The 24,310-nt window shown below is 37.7% G+C and overlaps 1 protein-coding gene across 15 annotated transcripts in view; it reads left to right on the top strand.

The window, feature by feature from the left end:
* Positions 1 to 24,310, top strand: part of larp (La related protein) — a 172,527-nt gene that overhangs the window by 76,486 nt on the left and 71,731 nt on the right. For all 15 annotated transcript variants that reach the window (XM_067089811.1, XM_067089801.1, XM_067089791.1 and 12 more), the window contains 4 exons: positions 5,022 to 5,473; positions 19,812 to 19,892; positions 20,267 to 20,474; positions 21,977 to 22,266. In XM_067089811.1, coding sequence (XP_066945912.1) covers positions 5,022 to 5,473; positions 19,812 to 19,892; positions 20,267 to 20,474; positions 21,977 to 22,266 — 1,031 coding nt within the window. The remainder of the gene's footprint in view (positions 1 to 5,021; positions 5,474 to 19,811; positions 19,893 to 20,266; positions 20,475 to 21,976; positions 22,267 to 24,310) is intronic.

Raw genomic sequence — 24,310 nt, 5'->3', positions numbered from 1 at the left:
TTGTGTTATCTATGTATTTGTCTAAATGACACATTTAAGTTATAAGGTTTTCAATATTGTATAGTTATTTTGTTTATGTACATTTTCACATTGTCATGTTAATTTTAAGCTAACATCAGTTTCTTTTGTACATTATTGTTATTGTTACTAGTGATTAAAAAGTTTCTTTTGGACCTTGGTCTTCTGTTCCCCTTAAATTTTTATCTTTTAGTTTAAGAATTATGTTTATTTCTCTGTTAATTTTTCATCGGCTGACAGGGACCCGATCCAGAAAGGATTTTGACAAAGGAAAAATCTATTTCTGGAGAGGGGACCGTGTCCCACCTCCATCATGTGTCATGTCCCTCCCATAGTAAACATCATTCTAGTGGGGTGTTGCTTTCATGGAATGCGGCTAGCAGTGTTTTGTGTGCTGTCCACAATTGGTACATGGGTTTGTAACGGCACCTCCTGTGGGACCCTTGGGATCTCTATAGGATAAGGTTCCGTGTTTTGTAGTTCACCCTTTTCCATCCATCTGATGGAGCTTCTGGGGTAGTAACTCCAGCATTTCATTCAGCTCTCTCTGGTATCTAGCATTACCTAGAAATAAGTGCTGAATGGACTTTTCATCGGCTGACACGGGACCCGATCCAGAAATTATTATTATATTTTATTTTATTTTATTTTGGTCTATCACAGTCATCCTATTCGGCTAGGTGGTTTTTATAGTGTGGGGTTCCGGGTTGCATCCTGCCTCCATAGGGGTCCATCACATTTTTCACCATGTGCACTATTTCTAGTAGCACACTCTTCTGCATGAGTCCTGGAGCTACTTCGGCATCTAGTTTTTCCAGATTCCATTTCAGGGATCTTGGGATTGTGCGTAGTGTTCCTATGATTGTAGGTACAATTTCCACTGGCATATCCCATATCCTTATTTCAATTTTTAGGTCTTGACACTTATAATTTTTTTCTCTTTCTTTCTCATCTACTCTGGTGTCCCATGGTATTGCCACAGCAATGAATGATACTTTCTTCTTGATTTTGTCAATCAATGCCACGTCTGGTCTATTGGCACGCATCACCAAATGGGAACAGCACTCAAGACATACAAGAATAAAACTCAAAGGGATGATTGTTAATAGGTTCTCAGGGTAGACAGCTCCCTAAAAATCTGTTAACACTTTCTTGGTTTACTACATTTTGGGGAAGTCGAAGAATTTGAATACGTTGCACGTAGTGGAAAGATCTGGAGAGTTGCATCCAGTGTCTGAGACTTATTAACAATCATCCCTTTGAGTTTTATTATGGTTTATCTTCATCCACTTTGTGCTCATCATGCACTGATTTTACCTAGATCTCCATTACTGAAAACAAAGTAGCAACTCCAATGACAGCATGATTACCTGAAGTCATCCTATCTAAAGTAGGCCGTCAAGCAAGTAAACCCATATTTCGGTTTGACTTAGAACTGTAGTTGATGGGGATCTTTCAGTTTCATTTAAAGAGTCCTGGGAAATATCAGTTATATAAAATAATGTGGCTGAAGTTAGAAATAGATACCACTCTAAACACACATTACTTTACTCAGAGTTTCTGTGAAAAGGTAGAATTAACGTGAAGTGTAATTTCATTAATTCAGAAAGTTAATTTTAATTGGCTCAGTATGAATTACAGATTTATTTGTTACCAGAAATGTTATGATATTAAATGTAAAAATTGTGAACTATTATGTCATAAGATTGGTAAGAACAAAAGCAGAGCTTCTTGTTAAAATAGAGAGAGAGAAGAATGACAGAAGTAATATATCATACTAAAACATTTACAAAAGTCTACAAAAGTCAAGCAACGATGAGAGAGAGAGAGAGAGAGAGAGAGAGAGAGAGAGAGAGAGAGAGAGAGAGAGAGAGAGAGAGAGAGAGAGAGATGCCCTGTATTTCGTGCCAAGGGGTTAGGAGCCTGTGTTGTGATAGTGTTGCTTGTGCTTGACACATTGTTCTAAATTCTAGGATTGGCTTAGTTATATGTTCTAAATTCTAGGATTGGCTTAGTTATATGACCTTAATTGCCCACAATGAAAAAAAAAATATGATGAATTGCAGAGGGAGGATGTGCTCAAAGCAGCCACATGGATGAGAGTGATGATGTGCTCAAAGCAGCCACATGGATGAAATGCTGTTTTGAGTAGACAAAACAAGAAAAGGGGACTTAACTTGAAAATGGATACTGTATTCCAAGTAGTTTGGTGCTGTTACAGCACACAGGTAAAACGAAAGGAGGTTTAAGGGGGAAAATATTGTGCTAGTAGTGGTAAGAAGGATACAGAGAACTTTGCAAAATTCATGTAGAATTTCCCACATCTCTATCCATAAGAGGCAAAATGTTGAGAAGAAGGCTTTTGAACTAGAACCCACATCTTGAATGGAATGGATGGGAATATCAAATGAAGCCAAACAAACAACAATAGATTCTGAGCTCAAGAACAAGACAGTACTAAAATAATTACTGTATACATATAAAAAAAACTCAAACTACTATTTTTTGGTTTGATAAAACTGTGTAATTAATAATTTTAAGTGAAGAAAACACAAATGTCTCAATACTGAAAATGAAACCAGCTGACAAGTGAACATTATCTGTGACAGCATGGATTACCTGTTGCTGTTATAAGTAGATCAACAAACAAACAACATTTCAGTTTGACCTAAATCCATAGCTGATGGTAATCTGTTAATTTACTGCAGTTTAGGTTAGTGAAGAAAATTGTGCAGTATAAAAGACTGTTATGACTAGATTAAGAATTAATGCAACTCCTAACACATTCGTCATGTACTCAAAAGGCTTATGAAAAGGAACAGTGGGCATGAAGGTTGAAGTACATATAATGGGCTACTCATGAATTACTATACAAATTTGTTGTGTTACAAGATACTGGCGCTAAAATTACAAACTATTAGGTCATAAGAATGATGACTAAGAACAAAAACAACATAAGTGTTGTGAAAATGCCAGAAAGTAAAGTACATTGCTGGCGCCAGTCTCCTCCCAAAATATCCAACCTGCTGTCATACCACCATCCCCAGGGTGCTACAGCAAGACCTTGCCCAACACCTGCAAAATAAAGTTTTTGTTACTTTTTAAAACTTATTCATTAGATATTTATGAAATTTACAGGAAGTTACCCCATTGCCCCTTGATTATGTGACTCAGATGATCTTACGCTATTCTCTTGGTGACTAGGTCACAAAAAATTACCAAAATTTTCAAGGATTTTATATGGAAATTTCTGGTAAGATAATTTCAAACAATTTTGATTGGCTGTTAATTTTGTAAAGTGTCGTATCCAAGCATTGTGATATCTTTTAAAAGAAAATGCATCATGCCTGTGAATTCCAGTTGCCTGTTTTTGAGGAAACTAAAATCAGATGTGGCACTGTCATTTAACAGTTTTACATCTGTACTGAGTTGAAATGAAAATCAGAGTTTGGTTAGAAATTAATTAAAAAATTAGCATATTTTGAAAATAGGAAGTAATTCTGATGGGTAGGGCCAAATTCTGTACGATTTAACATTTTTCAAAATATTAATGTGGTTAGGCTCAGTGTCCATTGAAACAGTCAAAATATTTTCTGACAGTGAAGTTGATTAATTGGCCTAGACAGTTAGAAATCCATTATTATTATTATTATTATTATTATTATTATTATTATTATTATTATTATTATTATTATTATTATTATTATTATTATTGAAAGAGAAACCCATAAGATTCCTGTGTATAACTTGTTTACTTATAAATATTTACATATTACTTTAATCTCGAGTACTTTCAGGTCCTAACTGTGACCCTTTTTCAAGAGATATGAAGGTAGTTAGGCTGGTTCAAGGCTCAGCAGTCTTCTGGAACTTCTTCTCCCTATGCTGTCATTTATATGATGGCTGACCTGGTTTCCATTCTCTTGAGAGTTGTTAATCTCCTCCTGTCGGTCTGATATCTTGAACTGATGGTCAGTGGGATTAACCCTTGTGGTAAGTGAGTGGTCACCATCAGTCTGTTGGGCAGGAGACCTGACCTCCAGGTCAGAAGGGTCGATCTTAGCTTCTTTTAATATTAAAGCTTGGCTTACGGGATCCTCTGATGTAAATCACAAAAGCAATAACATCAGTCATAGGGGGTTAGTGGAAGGGGCACTCATCAGAGAGATTAAAGTGATAGAAGGAAACAAAGGATTTACATCAGAAGATCCCGTAAGCCGAGCTTTAATATTAAAAGAAGCTAAAATCGACCCTTCTGACCTGGAGGTCAGGTCTCCTGCCCAACAGACTGATGGTGACCACAAGGGTTAATCCCGCTGACCATCAGTTCAAGATATCAGACCGACAGGAGGAGATAAACAACTCTCAAGAGAATGGAAACCAGGACAGCCATCATATAAATGACAGCACAGGGAGAAGAAGTTTCAGAAGATTGCTGGGCCTTGAACCAGCCTGACCACCTTCACATCTCTTGAAAAAGGGTCACAGTTAGGACCTGAAAGTACTCGAGACTAAAGTAATATGTAAATATTTACAAGTAAACAAGTTATACACAGGAATCTTGTGGGTTTCTTCTTTCCATCTTCAGAAGAAAACTGAAAGAAGTTTTTGTTTGGTTTATTATTATTATTATTATTATTATTATTATTATTATTATTATTATTATTATTATTATTATTATTATTATTATTGCTGCTTCTGCTTAGCATATATATTCATATAGGACCAGCAAGGTAGATCATTGCTTTATAACTTAAAAAGAACAAGGTTCCACATAATAAAAATAGAGGATGAATTAAATTATTGCAGTTTTATTTGGGAGTTATTGAGGACACCTCTCTTTCTTTCCCTCTTAATTGTGACAATCAGGTAATATTACACAATAATGATTTTAATGAAGGTTTTGATTAAAAGTACATTCTCTCCTTACTATTAGATATAGTATTGCATTTTTATGCTACTGTATTGTGTGTTACAAGTTATGTTTTTCTTACATGTTCCAGGTAATGAAGACATAGACAAGGAAAGTAGAATACCAATCATTACAATTGGCCCAGAGGTCACTACAACTACAGTAGTGGAGTCGTCCATACCTGTGGCAGAGACGGAAAAGGCTCCTGCTGCATTACCCAAACCAGAACCCTCATCTACCATTGCCAATACCACCAGCACCACCACCACCACCACCAGCACCACTGTATCTTCTCCTTGCACCTCAGCATCCACATCATCATCTTCCAAAACTACCACCACCATCTCCACCTCCTCTTTGTCCTCCTCTTCCTCCTCTTCCTCCCCAAGGGAACCCATGCCTGTCAACTCTTCCGACGATAATCAGGTAGCTGTGACTCAACCAACTCCATTGGAAACCAAAAAATTAGCATCCATCTTCAATCAGAACAGCGGCAAGACCTCTCCTCCATCTACAACAAATAACAGCAAAAATAATGTAAAGGTATGTTGCCATTGGTTGTCAGCTTGATTACACTACTGCTACTAGTATTGGCTGGGTGAAAATTCATGCACACTGTCAGGGAGGTAAGTGTTTATTGCAACTAGAATGGAGGCAAAGGTTCTCTCTTATGCTATAGGCTATTAAGAGGGTTGATCTGTTGTATGTTGATGTCAGTCCTAAGAATGAAAAACCTTTTCCAACGCCTGAACTTGCTGGTAATGGGAGTATTAAAAATTAATTCCTCAATTAGTGTTTTGAAAAGCATCCACTTGAAATATCAGTATGTATTCATACTTACATTAGGCACCTGAGTTCATCTTAAGGAAAAAATTTTTGCCCTAGTTATATAAAAGTTTGATCCTTGTTTCATTTTATACTCGAATAAAGGTTTTCCATCAGTGTTATTGAGTAGTACCATTAAAGATGTGCTTTATTTTGTTCGCATTTGCATATGCCATGAAGCACTTTTGCAACAGAATTTAGATATTGTAAACACTCAGAAACTTGTGGCCAGTCTTGTTTTTCATACTGGACAAGATATTAGCATGTCATGCATTTCATGCTAGACAAGATGTTAGCTTCTCATAGAGGACTGGAAATCTGTAAACATAGACCAAAGACAATTGCAAACATTCTGAAATTGTATAGTCTATGATATGAACCAATTAATATCACTTGACAGTTTGGGATTTTAAAGCAGTTGACTGGGTAATGAAAGGAAACATGATTTTCATATATGTAACTTACTATGTAATTACTGTACACAGCTATACTTTCTTCTCTTGTGGCAGTTAAAAATTTGAAGTTTGTGGTAGCGATTCATTTGTCTTAAGTGTAGGTAACTACCCTGCCCTCTATCAGGGAACGATAGGTACAACAAAACAGAGAAAATCCCTTCTTTTCTGTTGGCATTCGATGTAACATCGAATGGTTTTGGTGGTTTGTTTTGAAGTTGTTTCATCGCACTTTCAAGGATTTGGTGAAGTATTGTTGAGTTTGGTAGCTTTTCAGCTTAGCTTAGCTGGTATTCCTGCAATATGTCTGATTCTAGCTCATCAAGTGTTAGATATTGTAGGGAAGGGTGCAAGACTTGGATGACGAAGGTGACCTATGGTAGTCATATGATCTGTGCAAAGTGTGGAGGACAAGAGTGTTCAAAAGATCTGAAGTGCGCTGAATGTGAAGGATGGGATCAGAAAAAATGGGAAGTTTTAAAGTCCCATATGGATGAATTAGATAAGGATAGGAGGAAAGTGGCTGTTAGAGCCGAGGGTAGAGCTGTGAGTGTTGAACCTGTCTGTCATTCAAGTCTTAGACCGTAATATTCCTTCTCCTGCCCTTGTATTATCCTGAGTCCTAATGTTTTTCAATCAACTCCTGTTCCTGGCTTCTGAACCTGATGCCGTAGCCAGCCTTGAGAGTAAGTTTGATTGCAAATTTGATCTTGTGGTCAACACTGTGTTGAAATTGGGTGAATCGCTTAAGGTTCTGATAGATGAAATTCAGAGTTTTAAACAAGTGTCAGTGCAAGTGGAGGAGATGGCTGTCCGTCCCGCTGATTCTTGCTGAACCTGGGAGTAGACATACCGGAGGTCCAAGGGATGTCATCGGGCTTGGTCGCCCTCTCATCCGATTCGGTGGAAAGGCATTACTGTGAGTGCCCATCAATGTCATCGGACTCTGATATCTCCAGTCTGGGGAAAAGACATATGTGGCATTTTCCGGGAGTGTGGGGGTCTCGTCCTTTAAAGGGATGTCATGGTAAAGAGCCCTCTCCAATTTCAACCAAGCGCTCTGTAGAGACCCTGCTATCAGTCTGAAACTAGGTTGTAGTAAGTGGTGCAGTCCGTCTCGTCATTCTCCAGATCGCTCCCAGGCTGAGAGCCAGTTGTTGATTTCTAAGCGCTCTCCCAGCAAATGCTCATGTTTTGGACGCCTGCATGACAAGTCAGCGTATACCCCCCAGAGCGCCATCCAGTCTCCGATCCCCTGTCTTGGACTCCCACCCATTTCAGACTCAGAGAGCCTGTCTCTTTCTCCTGAGTGCCCACCTTGGACCACTTCCGCTTCTGAGCGCTTGCCGCCAACAGAGTGCCCATATTCTTCTGCTTTGCCTGCCTTAGTATCAGAAGATCCCTCGTTTGCACATATTAGAAAGCAATTGGACAATGTGCTGGACTTGCTGTACAAGGCGCCCACTTTGATGAAGCCATCTCGAGAGGCTTCTTTGTCTCCCATTTCTTCAGAAGAGGAAGAGGTCGTCATTCAAAAGCCTACTCTTACTACGTATGCTGCTCTGATGAAGTACTTTTTGGCAAATTTTCTCTCACACTTCCAGCCAGCTGCTCCGGTTTTGCATGCTTTTACATTTTTGATGAGGAATCAGATGGACTCTAGTTCTTGTCTGGTGAAGATAGTTCTCACTTCCTCAGCTAGGAAGGCCCTTAAGGAAGTAGAGGATTGGTTGTCTATGACGAGGGAGCAAGGGAAGGCCACTTTTGCTTTTCCTCCAGCAAGATTGACGGCCAGGAGATATCTCCCATTCGACAGGAGAAGCTCCATCCTTGGGAGGCGTGCCTCTTCCCAAGGTGACTTCTTGGGTTTAATTGACTCAGTGAGACATTCAGCTTTTTCATCAGCTAAGGTGTTCTTCTCTCTTCAGAATTTGACCATTTAGTGAAACATTATTTAAAGTCCTCGAAGTGTTCAGTTTTCTGGACTGGACAATTGGAATGCTTGCTAGGAAGATCGAGGAATACGATGTTCGAGCTTCGGACTTGTCTTCAGACTGGCTAGGCGTGTTATCCTGCGTGAATAAAGGGGTGAGGGATGGCTCCTCTGAACTGGCAGCTCTTTTTGCCATTGGAGTTCTCAAGAAGAGGGAGCTGTGGTGCTCCTTCACCACAAAAGGAGTTAAGTCGGTCCAGAAATCTGCTCTTCTATACTCTCCCTTGGACAGACAATTCTTGTTTCTGCAGTTGTCAGTTAAGGAGAGTGTCACTAATTTACAGAAGTAGTCCACGCAAGATCTTTTGGCTCAGTCAGCGAAGCTCCCCAAGGAACCTTCTGCTTCTTTCTCGACTAAGTCGGTCTCTCCCCTGCAGCAGCAGCCCTTTCGAGGAGGCAGACAGGGCTTCTCTAGGCCCCGTTCCAAGGTGCATTTTCCCCCAAGGTCCGTTAAGAGGACTTCAGGCAAACCATCTTCCAGGAAGTGACTGTCCCATCCCCTGTGCACCTGTAGGGGCCAGACTCACTCTCTTTTGGAAGAGGTGGAGTGCCAAAGGTGCGGAACCTTGGATGGTCAAAATTTTAAGAGAGTGTTACTTGATTCCTTTCAAAGAGTACCCTCCTCTTGTAACTTCGCCGATCACATTGACAGCAAACTTGGAGGGCTCTGAGAGGTTCGCAGCTCTCAAGGGGGAAAAGTGTCAGCTCTCCTAAGAAAGAAAGCCATAGAAGTAGCGGAGGATTGTTCGTCAAGAGGCTTTTACAACCGCGTGTTTGTTTTCCCCAAGTCATCGGGGGTTGGAGAACTGTCCTTGACATAAGCGCTTTGAACTTGTACACTCAGAAAACAAAGTTCAAGATGGAGACAAATCAGTCAGTGTTATCCTCCATCCAGCAGGGTAACTGGATGATAACACTAGATATGCGAGACACGTATTTCCATATTCCAGTCCACCCGGAGTCCAGGAAATACCTGAGGTTTGTCTTCGGGAATAGAGTCTTCCAGTTACGATCGCATTTCTTTGGTCTTTCCACTGCCCCTCAGGTATTCACGCGAGTCCTGTCTCCACTTGCAAAGTGACTTCATCTGCTAGGTATAAACATTTGTCTGTACCTAGACAGCTGGCTCCTCTGCTCCCCATCACAGGAGCAATGCATGAAGGATCTACAGGTAACCCTTCTCCTTGCCAAGGATCTCGGACTTTTGATAAATCAAGAGAAGTCTCAGCTAGTCCCTACTCAGGAGATTCTCTATTTAGGGATGAAGATCAACTCTCTGACTTTTCAGGTTTTCCCTCCCCCAAGAGGATAGAGTCCTGCTTTCAGTCAGTTCAAGATCTCCTTTCTCTTCCAGTTTGCTCTGCGAATCAGTGGATGAGTTTGCTGGGAACCCTCTCATCCAATGAACAATTTGTGAAACTAGGAAGCCTTCATATGAGGCCCCTTCAGTTTTCCTAAGGGCAAGCTGAAACATAGGGGAACAACCAGACACAGTGACGTTTCCGATTACGACAGAAATAAGGGAGGACCTCTGGTGGTGGACGTTCAGAGACAGACTGTCAGAGAGAAAGTCTTCAACTTCTGAGCCCCGACCTCTCCTTTTATGCAGATCCCTCAGACCAAGGTTTGGGAGCTCTTTTGGGTGCCCTAGAAGCTTCTGGCACATGGTCTCTGGAGCAAAGAAAGTTGCACATCAGTGTCAAAGAGTTGTCGGCATCTGGGCCTGAAATGCTTTGTGGAAGCAGTCACAGACAGAACTGTGGTGATTCATTCGGACAACACCACAGCTCTCTCATACACCAGGAAGCAGGGTGAAACTCACTCATTCTCCCTGTGTGAGGCAGCAAAGGAGCTGCTCATTTGGGCAGACCAGAATCGGGTTAGGACCACCACTAGATTCATCCAAGGGAGGCTGATCACCACTTTGAGGAATTACCGCCTTCCTCTTTTTTTGTTTGCCAGTTCCAGACCCACAGGCTTGGGTGATGGATACCATACTAGTAAACTGGTCAAACCTGGACCTGTACGCCTTTCCACCATTCAACATGGTGAGAGCAGTTCTCAGTAAGTTCCAGTCTCACAGCAACATATCAGTGACACTGATAGCTCCCTTCTGGCCACTCAAAAAATGGCTCCTGGACCTTCTAAAGCTCCTTGTGGATTTCCAAGGCTACTGCCTCAAAATCCACATCTTGTCAAACAGCTCCATCTTTGGAAATTTCACCAAGGCATATCCGCTCTAACTCTTACAGGATTCAGACTATCAGGTCACTTGTCAGAGCTAAGGGATTTTCAAACAAGCTGCAGAAGCTATTAGCAGATGTAGAATCTACCAGGCCAAGTGGGCCATCTTCTGCAGGTGGTGCAGCAACAATAATGTCTCATCTGCTAAAACCACTGTAGCTCAAATAGCAGATTTCCTTCTTTTCTTAAAGAATAACAAGGGGCTCTCTGCATTGACTGTTAAAGGCTACAGGTCGATGTTTTGGGTCAGTTTTTGAACATAGGGGAGTAGACTTGGGTTCTAATCAAGACCTGAGTGATCTGATTAGGTTTTCGAGACTAATAAGCAGCCGCAAGACGTCTTTGTTTCATGGAACTTAGATGTGGTGCTGGAATGGTTAGTGGGCCCTGCTTATGAGCTTCTCCACTCCATTTCTCTGGAAAACTTCATAAAGAAAACTCTTCTTCTACTAGCTTTGGCCACGGCTAAACGAGTGGGCGAACTGCAGGCAATTGAAAAACGTGTTGGATTTTTGCAAGGGGACACTGCCTGTTCCTTTTTTCTTGGCTTTCTAGCTAAGAATGAGTCCATCTAATCCCTGGCTACACTCATTCTCCATTAAAAATCTTATGGATATTTAGGACCAGAGGAAGAGGAAAGAGTCCTTTGTCCAGTAAGGGCTCTGAGATATTACCTGGAGAGGACGAAGAAGATCAGAGGCCCTGTCAGTAACCTCTGATGTTCCTTGAAGAAGCTGTCTAAACCCATGTCTAAGAATGCATTGTCATTTTTCTTCGAAGCTCTATTTTAGAGGCACACTCTCAAATACAAGAGGAAACTCTACCTTCTAATAAGGTTAGAGTGCACGAAATTAGGGCTGTTGCCATGTCGTGTGCATTTAGACAATATGTCACTCTCAGCTATCCTCTAGTTGACATACTGGAAATGCAACTCCCCTTTTTGCCTCGCATTATTTATAAGAAATAGAAACATTTGAGAATTGCAGTACCTTAGGTCTGTTATTGGTGGATGGCATGGTATTGGGGAAGAAGCATAAGAATCACCCCTTCCTATCCGTAACTTCTTTACCTTGAATTTTGGGTGTTGAGTTTTCTTTTGGGAAGCCTGGGGGCTACATGTACCTGGAGTACCCACCAGTCTGTGGTAGTGGTATGATGGTTTTTAATTTTTATGGTTGTTAATGTACAATAGGTAACAATTTTATTTGGTCTTTTTTGATTTGGTACTGCACCCAGGACAAGGGCAAATTTTTTTGTTGATGCTTTTGGGTGTTCGGAGGACTCCTTCACTCTAAAGCCCCCTCTTTAAAGTAGGTACTTATCTCTGCTATACCGCTAAGTCACTGACCAAAAGGCAGTAATCTCCTGCTGTAGCTGTCTTACCAGGTAAGGATACAACAAGCGTTTTATCAATGCTAACAGATTTTATGTTGCAAATTCATCTTCATACTTGACTGTTTTTGAAATAAAATATGTGCAATTATCCCACCCCCTATCAATGTGGGATTCAGCTGTGTAATTACTTGGTAATTTACATACTGTATATGAAAATGGTATTTTCATAGCAAAATTAAGTTTCATATATACTTACCAAGTAATTAATTACAGATCAGATCCCTCCCTCCTCCCCTCTGATGGACATTATGCACAAAAGAAGTGATTTTCTCTATTTTGTTGTATCTATTGTTCCCCGATAGAGTGCGGGGTACTGTAGTTACCTACACTTGAAACAAATGAATTGCTACCGCAAACTTCAGATTTTTAACTGCCGCACAAGTAGAAATTATAGCTATGTAATTACTTGTCAAGTATATATGAAACTTAATTTTATGATGAAAATACCTTTTTTTTTTTTTATTAAGAGATGCATAGGATAAGAGGTAGGAATCTAATTTCTAAACTCACCCTACAAAGAGCAGTCTCGTGGGCTAATGTTCTCAGTGACATTTTTTGTTGTTGCCATTAACAATATTTTGGACAAAATAGCCCCAGGAGTAAGAGCCTCTTTATTTGTAGGTTACTCCTTAATGTACAGGATATGATGCAGAGTTTAACTGGCAGGATATACAAAGGTGGACCTTGATTCTCTACATCAAAAATGGTTGCCATTCAGTTTTCTAGTTGCAAAACTTGCAAAACATTCCCAACACTCACTCAAATTGAAAATATTTTACCATATGCAAAAGAGGTCAGATTTTTAGGTATGAATTTATATGAAAAGCTAACATTATAAAGTAACATAAATCATCTTAAACCGGAGGTCAGAAAATTACTAAATATTTTAAAAGTTGAATGTGGTTTTAGCTTTAGACCCAAACTTGACTGTGGTTGCGAAGTGTATTGTTTCAAAATCAAAACTAAAGGAACTAGATTTAGTTTGTGATTTAGGGCTTAGAATTGCACAAGTAGCTTTCAGAATTTCATTTGCTGAAGTCTTCTCTGTAGATTCACATGAATTACCATAAGATTTGATACAGCATGAGGTAGGATTGCATTACACCATATGACTGACATGCTCAAAAAAGAATCTAGCCTTCAAGAATATGACAGAATATGATTTAAAAAGTTTAGAACAAGATTTTCTAAGCCTTTCCAAATCAGGCGTTAGGAATTAGATGATGATATAAAAGTTCAGAAAATCCTCTCCAAGTTGATCATTCAAATATCCTTCCCAGATTTATTCCAGAAGCATATGCTTGTACAGTATAGAGAAAAATGTAAGCCAAAGGAAGAAATAAAAAGTAAATTATGAGGACATTGTAACAAGCATAAAAGTGTAAAGAAAATTTACATAACTGAATAAAAATCAGAAAATAGAGTAGGATGTGCAGTAGTATGTTATGTGAGTCATTTGTTATTTAATTGACAGACTCCTCTCGTAGGCACAAATCCATTTCATGTTGCTGGGTCCCATTTCATATAGGAATATGAAGATATGAAGTACAAAACTGTATGGAAGCTAAAGATGCAGCCATATAGATATGAGAATGGTCATTTAAAATTTATATGGTCATCATTTCTGTCAAGTAACAAAAAAATTGAGAAGGTCAAAGGAGAAGCATGCTATTGGGATCTGGCTATAGCCTAAGCAGGAGGTTTGAAATTAATCTGACTCATCTTAGGTTGACCATAATATGTTAACCCATAATTTTATTGTAAAAGGAGCTAGTGCCCCAGAATTTTCCTTTGGTGATAGTCCCCTGTCTGTTGAGCACATTTTTGTATGCTTTTCCAGACATTACGTACCATTTAAAGGAGGAAATACCATTTGAATGGGAAAACTATTTCATAAATGGGGACAGCCATTAGATGCCAAAATTTTTAATCAAATATATGTGTACACGCAGTATATTGTATTTATTCTGTAATAAAGAAAAGCCTTAAATTTAAGGCCCTTGATGCCTTAAGGAAAGGAACCACTAGCATACTGGCGTGGTTACTTATATTCCAGTTAAACTGTAGCCATGTAAAAATATCATAGAAACTTTAGTGATATATTTCCAGTTAAAAACCAAAAGAGATTTTACAAGAAAATGTAGTCTGAGGAGGGGAAAAAATTTTCATCAGTTATTAGGAACTACTGTTCTTTTCAGTTATCAGTAACCGCTATCTAAGGTAACAATACAAAAGGGATAGTTATCAGTAATTGTTATCTTAGGTAACAACACATACCAGTAGGCTTTTCATCACACAAAGAACGGTATGATGAAGACCATGAGGAGTGATAGCTTTAAGATGAATAAAAATTGTTTCACAATATTGTTTGAAATTCTCTTGTGCTTAACAAATTTAGTAAAAAATCTTCAGTGTATAGTAGGTCTTTACTGAAGAACTTGATCAGTATAACAGTGTTGAAAGTTTTGACATTATAACCAGTCATCTCATGTTTTAGTAATTACTGTACAGTGCATACAGTGTTATAAATAAACTTGAACTTGTAATTCAGTACCAGTGAAATACAATAAAATAAAGTAACCACCATGAAAATACTTTGTCAGTCATCTACCAAACATGCAGACATATTCATTGAGACTGCCTAAGTCCAAGTAGCCTGCAACATGTTTTGAAGGTGCAGTTATGAAGTATTGCTGCATGATCACATAAATAATAGTTTTACTGCAATTTGTCCAATAGGCTTAAAATTACAGTGTTAGTAAAGTATGTGAGAGATTTTTTAGATGTACATAATTTCGAGTAGCTAGTGATGTGGAGTGAAATAGAATGTAAAATTTATGAAAATAGATGAGGTTTTGGAAAGGTGCACCCATGGAGTTTATGGTTGAAGTACAGTGGAAAATTCGTTTGTGAATGAGGTGTTTGTGGTGAGGTGTGGTAGCATGTTGGCAAAAAAGGAAAAAAGGTTTGTGGTAAGACACTCAGGAAATCATGGGAAAAGGAAATAAATGAAGACCTAAACTTGATAGGAGGAGAGGCAGAAAATACATAGGACATAGAGTGATAACTCATTTCATGTTTAACTCATGAAGGGATTTTCATACATGAAATTATCTGTGTTGATGATGGCTTTCATCACATTTTCAACCATTTCTTCTGTGACTAGTATGCCTCCTCTTATTTTATCCTGTGTAACTGCCATACCACCAGAATTTCTCTTGCAGATTTGCTCACACACCACCTGATGATATCCAGTTCACTCTGGCCCCAGATATTCCTGTCAAGGCCCTCCCCTAGTTGTAGTGGATACTGCTACTGTAATTGCAATTATTGAGAGCAGTGGTGGATTTGACTTATGGATTGAATACCAGGTGCCAGATCGGGTTAGATTTGTGCCCCGTAATAGGGGTACTGAAGTCACCAGTGATATTGCATTATCAACTTGGCTCATCCAGTAGGATACCCAGGAACTTGTGTAACTTACACTTGAATGTGTGTTAAGGTTGATTCATACTAGTTATGTTACAATGAGGTAGACAATTCTGTAAGTTAGAGGCCATGAATGTGAATAATATACCAGTTCTGTTATTGTGGTGGAATTGAAGGCCATAGATTTCTAGTTCTAATGGGTATATTGGTAGATTTGAAATCATGCACATTTTGTTTTTGAAGATGTAAAGAATTTTATAGGTCTTGCCTACGTAGGTTGCTACTTAGTTTTAACACATTTTAGTCTGGCACAGTAGGGAAGGTCATGCAAGTTCTCAAAATTTATTTCTGTGAAATTTTGTGGAATTTTTGTGATATTACTTGGCTTTAGTTGAGTGTGGGGATCATATTTGGAAACAATAGCCTGCAAGTGGTCTGATTCTAGGACTCTGATTATTGACTCATTTCGATTGATTAGCTGTCATGTTGGTAGGTAGGGAGGAAGGTGTTATGGGTTGGATGTTAGATTATAGCTTCCCTTAAGATTTTTTTATAAGGTGAGCTGTTAGTGATGTAGATCAGAATGAATTTGGGAGATAGCATGCTTGAATATTTTTGCAATGTTATTTATAAATGATAACATTAGCATTTTCAGTCATTTCGTCTGTGATATCACTATTTTGTAGTGACAAGAGATTGTAGCCACTTTGGTTGAACAGTGCAATTGGATCCTCACTCTTGTGATTCAGGTCAGGATCTCATTACAGTATATGGATTAGTACAGCTCTGGTATGCATGTGCATTATTGTTTTTATGATATGAGAACAATTAAAGGCTATTTCATGTATTCTCTGCCATCTTATTTTCCACAGCTTGGTTGTTTGGTCTTGAGAGAAAAATAATACTTTCTTCTGTCTGCAGTATTTTCAGCTTGAGATTGGTGGTGTTAACCTTCAAGTTTTCAGTTTTCTTTTTCTCTTTTGAAATAAGACTCACTGATCTCATGGTATATTCTTATGTCTAGGGCAGAATTAGTCTAACACTTCATACTCTTTTGATGTAATAATTTTGGAGAATTTTACTGTCCAGTTTTCTTAATACCTTAATCATTCATCCCAGTCAGATGACGATAAGGAGGGCTGCATTTTAGCCCAGCTTGCCATGGGGAATTTGAATGCCAATGAGGACTGTGAGGATGCATTCTGGGTGGCATTGAGAGTGGGGGAAGGGGGGGAATCTACAGGAGTCAGGGGGATGTATGATGCCATAAGGTCCTATTATAAAGAAGGTAAGCATTGCTACCTTGTGATTGAGGGGATTTGCATCAGATTTTTACCACCTATTAAACAAATAATACTGAAAATCCTAGCTTAAGAAAATCACAAAATTCGACCTAAGTTCATAAATTTTATAGTTGAAAAAAAATACTGATGTAATTTTTTATAAATAATATGAAAAAAAGATGTACTCAAAAATACTTTTCCTTATTAAGCACTGAATTAAAGATATAAAGTGGAACCTCAGTTTTCATACGTAATCCGTTCCAGAAAGTCGAACAAAAACCGAACCGTACGAAAACTGAAGCAATAATTCTCATAAAAGATAATGTAAATCCCATTAATGCATTCCAGACACCCAAAAATATTAATAAAAAATACATTTTATAGAGAATAACCATAGTTTTACATATAGAAAACAGTGAGAAATAAATATGAATGACTAATGAAATGGATAAATGAACATTTTAACATCACTTATATTGAAGACTACACAAAATTAATTTCTGTCCAGAGACATCTGTTTCTGGCATCTCTTTAAGATTTGCCTAAAATGGAACACTTCATTGTCATTGAACATGTTGCAGACACAGCTTGCAACAGCTTTGTTGGGGTGATATTTCTCCGCAAAACTTGTAACTCACCCCACTTTGCACATGTCCTTAATCACTGAAGAAGGCACATTATCCCCCCTCTCTCTTCCTCCTCCTCCTTCCTTTTTGCAATTAGCACCTCTGAAACACTATCTCCTGCTAACTGTTTTTTGTTGATCCATATCAACAACTCAACATCTTTGATTATTTGCGATCTCTGTTTCGTTAGCACATTTACCCCTTTCACAGCGCCTCCTTGATTTCTTTTTTCTTCGCCAGGATGGAACTGATTGTTGATACAGATTTCCTGTACATCTTGTTGAGATCAGCTATGCGTACGTCACTTTCGAACTTTGCTACGAGTTCTTTCTTGAATTCAATCTTGTTTCTTGTTTTCTTTATCGAAGAGCTGGCACTCAGAACTTTCTTTGGCCTCATGGTGGCTTATTTAGCGGTCACACTCAAAAAACACAAAAGACAATAGATTATTATGAAATGTTTCGGATGAATGTATGGGTTGATGCTCACTCAGTGTGAGAAACAAAGACAGACTAGTCTGAGTCATGAACGCTTGGGATGTTTTGTGAGGCATGCGGTCAGGTAGACAAGTTTGGGATGGAGCATGTTCAACTACAATAACCAAGTGGATTTTTCGAAAACGACAAAATTTCAACGAAAAAAGTTGACGAAAACCGAATCGTAGGAAAACTAGGGCATACAAAAACCAAAGCTAAACTGTATAATTATACTAAATGCTGCGAAAGTTTCAGTGGATTTGGTTCCATCTTCTTTCAGATGTGCTCCTTTATTGTTTAAAAAAGTAAGGTTTGAGAAAACAACTAAGGAAAAAAATTATTGCGTATTTTGCAATAACTATGTAACTATGATAGTTAAAAAGCTGGTTTTTGCAGCAAAAGTAATTTTCCCTGTAAAAAATCCCCTGAAATTTACAAAATAATTGGATGAAAATAAATGTGCTCCTCCTCATGAAAAAGCTGGGTGTTGACATGACTCGTGAAGTAGATTGTGGCACTACGTGATGCGCCCAAAGGAAATGTTGCCATATACTTTCATATTTTTTTTATTCATGAATAGACACCCTTAGAGATATCATGAGGAAATAAAATATAGGCAGTCCCTGATTTACGACGGGTCTGGTTTACGATGTTCCAAGGTTATGACGCTTTTCAAATATATTCATCAGATATTACTTCCCAGTTTACGACACATGTTCCGGGGTTACGATGCTTACGACGCCGATCCGACAGAAGAAATATGGCTCAAACGGCATAATAAAAAAATTTGGAGGCTTTTTTTGATGAAAAACAAAATAGAAATGCAGATTACATTGTTTTCAATGAACCAAAAGCATTAAAAGTAATGTTTTCTTTGGATTTTTGACGATTTTCGACGATTTTTCGGTTTACGACGATTTTTGGTTTATGACTTGGCATAGGAACGGAACACCCATTGTAAACCGGGGACTACCTGTAGTATAATAATAATTCTGGTTTTAGCATTTGTCAAAAAATAAATTGACCTGTAAATGATTTCACTTATAACGTAAATTTTGTATATGTGAATGGTGATGAGCAAGATTGCTATCCATTTGCATATGTCTGCATATCAGTATAAAGCGTGTTGATTTACATATCATGGTTAGTTTACTGTAAAAATAAATCAAGACATACAAAACTTTAAAATAAGTTAAGAAATATAAAACATTATACTATATGTAAATTGTTTGGCTCAGTACCTGTGTGGTGCCACTTTGACGAGTGCTGAGAAGAATGCGAATTTTGAGCGAGTTATTCTGATGTCACATTTGCCTCAATGCTGTCACTAGAGAAAACAGAGATATTTTACTGGGTAATGCAAGTATATCAATTAATTTTAACGAAACAGGGTTAGAAATTTTTTTTAACAAGGTTTGTGACAATTTGTCGCTCACAGGGCAATAAATGCAATGAACGAAATTGTCAGTTAACCCATCTAAAAATTTTTAGCAATAATACTTCAGGATATATTTATTTTTAACATCAAACAGTCCAAAACTATGAATAACTCCAATTTGATCATACCTTGACATTCGAAGATTGGCACGCCTCTTAATGAACTTCTGCAACAAACCTCTTGGCCACCTGCAGTTTACCACACATTAGTAACGTGAGAAAACTTCACAAAAATTAAGTGGAATAAGTATGGCTACACATTTTTAAGCCAGTCTTGTGTGCAACCTATCAGTTCTGAAGTGACATTACAACTGTCTACTGTATCTGGTTCCTGCAAATTTATATATTGGCATCCAGGAAGAAAGTTACAGGTTTAAGATAGTGATGGGGGTTCAAAGGTCATTTCAGCAACCTCATAGATTACTAAGGGTAAAGATTGAGTAGCTTTTAATGTGAGTTTTACTACCCTGTAGAACAAGTGTAGATTTTACTAAATTTCTGCAATGCTTAAGCACAAAAATGTTATAAGATACTGCGGGGGTGGGTTTGTTTTAATCAGGGCTTGCTTGAATGTAATGATAGGTAACATTTTAATTTTGAAAAGAAAACTCTAAGAAGTGAGAGCTTTAGAATATTAACCACCATTTTTTTTATGGTCTATAGTTTTCTAACCCAACTTATGTTAATCTGTAATGTGGTTCTTGTTCTATTTACCTTTCAGGATAACTCATTGAACAATGTAGGAGATTGGCCAACGTTAGTTGAGGTTCAGCAAGCTCAGGAAGCTATTCATCTACAACAGGTTTGTTTCATAATATTTTTTTTACTGCATTGTGCTATGGCATGCTCATTGAGTTTTTATGCATACACGAAAATCACATGTCAGAGCAGCAATAGAACATGTAACATAAACAAAATTGAATGAAAATTAAATTGAATATCAAAAATATTAAAATGTGTAAGTTTCAATATTCATAATTTTTTATGCCAAAATAAAAAAAACAAGGATAGCAGATCTTTATTATTTAGTACATTGTACAGTGCATGAAACAAATAATACTATTTAGAACAATTAATTGGTCAAAGATCCATGCTGTTGCTACACCAATTTTCTAACAATAACCAATCAACCAGAGATTGTTTGTTTTATGATGGGACTTTCATACCTTTTTCCAGAATTCTAAAACGGAGTGGAGAAAGAGCGAAGAGAGAAAAGTGAAAAATGGTAAGAATTCTGATGTAGATAATGAAAAGTCCGAAGATTCAGGTTCGCATGATGATGATTCTCTCAAGGAGAATCGTGAGGCTTCGTCATCACAGACTAAAAATAACAAAAAACAACAGCCTGCCTCTACAAGAGAGGCAAAGAATAAGAAAAACAAAAGTAAGTGATATTGAAAATTTTCATTTACAGAGAGGTACGGTACACATACCCATGACAAAATAACCAGGGTAAATTCCTGACTGTAGTGTGCAAATCTTTCATATTTTAACAACACACAAGAATTATGTTGAAAGGTTATTTCTTAAAAACTTCTTACCTTTATATAGTATATATGAGGTTTTAGCAGTCTAGTTGGTTATTTTTTTTCTCAGTAAATTTCTTTTTGAAGATAAATTTCTGCAGTTTAAAATTCATCCTGTGTTGTGTTGTTTGAAGAGATGCTATGTAAATGTACCCAAAATATGTTTGGTTGTTATTGTTGCTGTTAAGATTTCATTAATATAACTGTGATCATTTTCATGCTTAAGTATGGGTAGCCCTCAGTATAAAAACTTTCAAAGATAGAGACTTACTTTGTCCACATGATGTGAGATATATAAACTTCATGAATGCATTGCCATTTCTTCAAGGAAAGAGTAAAGATTTCTGTTTATTATAACTTTACCAATACCAAATTGTCTTGATGAAAAGCTTTATTACTGTACACTGCTTTATGCTCTAGGCAAAATGTAGTCCTGAATACCTTTGTTGGACTTGTAAACAGATTGAACTTACAAATGAGCTCTTGGGAGGGAACTTGTTTGTAGGAGGGGAACTACCTGGATTTTTAATGTTTTTCCACTTTAGACTTGCAGCACAGTTTAAATTAGGTTTGACCCCAGATAGCAAAGAACAGTAAACATAAGTTGCTTGTAGATGACGGCCAATTACCCGAGATGACCTCCCACCTGAGGATTAAATGTCCTGTATAAAAGTCAGTGGTTTGATTTTTCTTAGTTAAAAAAGGTATACCTTAGTTTAACCAGACCACTGAGCTGATTAACAGCTCAGATCCCTTATGAGGAAATCAAATTTCTTTATATAAAAAAAAAAAAAGATCTGGAGGTTGCTAGGCTGTATGGCAAGGACAAGTCTTTGATTCATGGAATGTAGCATATAAAATAAAAAACTTCATGATGCCTTTGCTCTTGCACCAGACTGGAAAAAGGATGCCATCTGTGTGCAATAAGGTTGAAGGATGGTGGAAATGAAATAAATAATGTAGTCATCTAATTAATTCTCCCTTTATTTTATTGATATGGTAGTGACCTCTCGTATAAGTGATAGACCTTTTAGTTGGAAACTGTAGTGGTTATTGCATTTAACTTTCAAACCTATACCAATAATCCAGTTCTAGTGTTCAAGGATTGTCACGGACTCTGCTAACAAATAATGCACCTGAAGTTATGGTAATAAGAGGGGCTGAACATAAATATTTAAATATTTTTTTATTTCAGTATTGTAATGTAACTGGATGCCATGGCAATTTGGTATCATCGTTGGATGATAAATTGGAAGCTTTCCTTGTCAGTGGGTGATTTTAAATAAAGATGGAGTGAGCTTTCCACCTTCATAATTAAGTATTGTCTTGAATGGTAATATGATTTATCTTTATCTTGCAGTCAAGAAACAGAACTGGAAGCCTTTAGATATCCAACCACTTAAAAGGGAAAAAGGTTTCCGCCGCAATGATGGCAGAGCCTCGGACTCCTTGGACTGGAGAGCAGATTCTCGCCCAGTTAGCAGCTTATCAAGAGGAAGGGGAGGTGGTCGTGGTGGAGTCATCCGTAGTGGTAGGGGCCGTGGAAGAGGAATGAGAGGCATTGGTATAGTAGGAGGAGGGCAGGGTCCAAGAGGGACATTCAGGAGTCCATCAACTGAACCTTTTGAAAATTTTGTTGAATATTCAGAGGTATGTTTCTGCTTGATGTGTATAATGTTTGGTTGCACTTGAATTAGAATTTGAGTCTTGTAATGGTGTTTAGTATTTTTTTTTTTTTTTGTAATTTTATTTAATTGAAGTCTTATAGCATGTCTCAAGTTTGTAATTAAGTTTTTGAAAATGCAAATTTTTCAAAGTTGTATTTTGGTTCCTGCTTTGAGCATGTTACTTTATTGATAGTGCTTTCCTTTAATATCTGTGAACTCAGTATGGTTGTAGTTATAAAAGTAACTTTAGGTGAAGAGCTATATTACTCTGAAAAAATTGTCCCATCACTCCTGTCTATATTTTTCATTTTGTAACTTTTTACTTGTTTTATGTTTTTATGTTGGTGGTATTGCCTTGTCAAGAGTGTGAAATAACTTTTCTATAGTCTAATCACACATACTGCTTGGATGTTATTTTATTTTCTGTAATCCCTTTATGTAGAAGCTACACAACTTTATAAATCTTGGTTACCTGCTGGAGTCCCTTTCTGTTTTGAAGTTAAATTTTGTACAGTAAAACCTTAGGTTACTATAGGGTAATATAAGACAGACTTATATGATGTTGGATTAGTTAGTTTGGTATTCATAAATTAGCTCTCTCTCTCTCTCTCTCTCTCTCTCTCTCTCTCTCTCTCTCTCTCTCTCTCTCTCTCTCTGTTTTGAAGTTAAATTTTGTACAGTAAAACCTTAGGTTACTATAGGGTAATATAAGACAGACTTATATGATGTTGGATTAGTTAGTTTGGTTTTCATAATCTCTCTCTCTCTCTCTCTCTCTCTCTCTCTCTCTCTCTCTCTCTCTCTCTCTCTCTCTCTCTCTCTCTCTCTCTCTCTGTAATAGTTTAAAATTAGTTTCATATATTACTGAGTGATTTTCATTTATTATTAAGTGTTTTTTCATGATTAAGGAAAATATGATGCAAACTTTACCAAGAATTACAGTATGAACATAGAGGGGGGTGGAGGTGGTGGGTTGCTTGTCAGATACTCTGATTATGTGGGTGCCCTTTTGGTTAAGTTGGACTGTTTCAGGGTTTGAATAGAAGCATCATCTAATTACTAGTTAACATTTCCACCTATTTTCAAAATTCCTAGTTGATTAGCTGTGTAGTTTGTTAATACAAACCCAGTAGTCATAAAATAGATTTAAACTGTGAAGAATGCATGGTGTGCAAAGCAGAGTATTTTGAGGAAGACAATTCTGGCATATATGTTGAGTCAACTCTCAGGTCCTTGCAGATAGTCGACCAATATTCATTGTTCTGTTTGCCTTAAAAGTGGTTAGACCTGCTGCTGTTGCTCCTGGACATACCAGTCAAATGCTATTTACAGGATTGAATTTTGTGGCTGATGTACTGTTAATATTTAGTGAGTTGAGTTTTTCATTGAGTTACCTTTCAATTGGCAACTAACAGATTTCCATGTTGTTACTGTGAATAACCTGCTGCTACTCAGTGTTTTATGCAGTTTTCCTCTACAGTAAACCCCCGTATTCATGTTCTCACGATTCGTAGACTCGCGTATTTGCAGATTTCTGTGTGGAACGTATCTACCCATTATTCGCGGAAAATTCGCCCATTCACAGTATTTTTCACTGAGAAATATTCACTAATTACTATATTTTCATATTTTCATGACTAAATGCACTATTTGTGATAAAACTATTAAAATACTCGGGTATAAGCATTTTTTGAGGGTTTTTCTTGTTTTTAAACTATCAAAATAGGCAGTTCTACGTAATTTTGAGGGGTTTTAAGTATTAGCGGATATTAGATATTTGTGGGGGGGGGCGGTTGACGTATGCATCCCCTGCGAATACGGGGTGTTTCCTGCATCATGTAACCTTTTTCATCATCATTATCAGTGTTCTTTTCACCTGCTGCTAATGTTGATGTAATTAACATTGTGTTTTATGTAAAGTATTCTTCTTGTTGGTGCAGTCAGCGTAACTGGCTTCAGTTCCATTACTGACTAGGACTTCCTCTACTCTTGCTCCTTCCTTAAGTACCATTTTCACATTGGCATCT

This window comes from Macrobrachium rosenbergii, chromosome 4, assembly GCF_040412425.1.
Source record: "Macrobrachium rosenbergii isolate ZJJX-2024 chromosome 4, ASM4041242v1, whole genome shotgun sequence".
NCBI lineage: Eukaryota > Metazoa > Arthropoda > Malacostraca > Decapoda > Palaemonidae > Macrobrachium > Macrobrachium rosenbergii.
The sequence above is the reverse complement of the archived record's forward strand: the minus strand, read 5'-3'. Positions and strand labels throughout refer to the sequence as shown.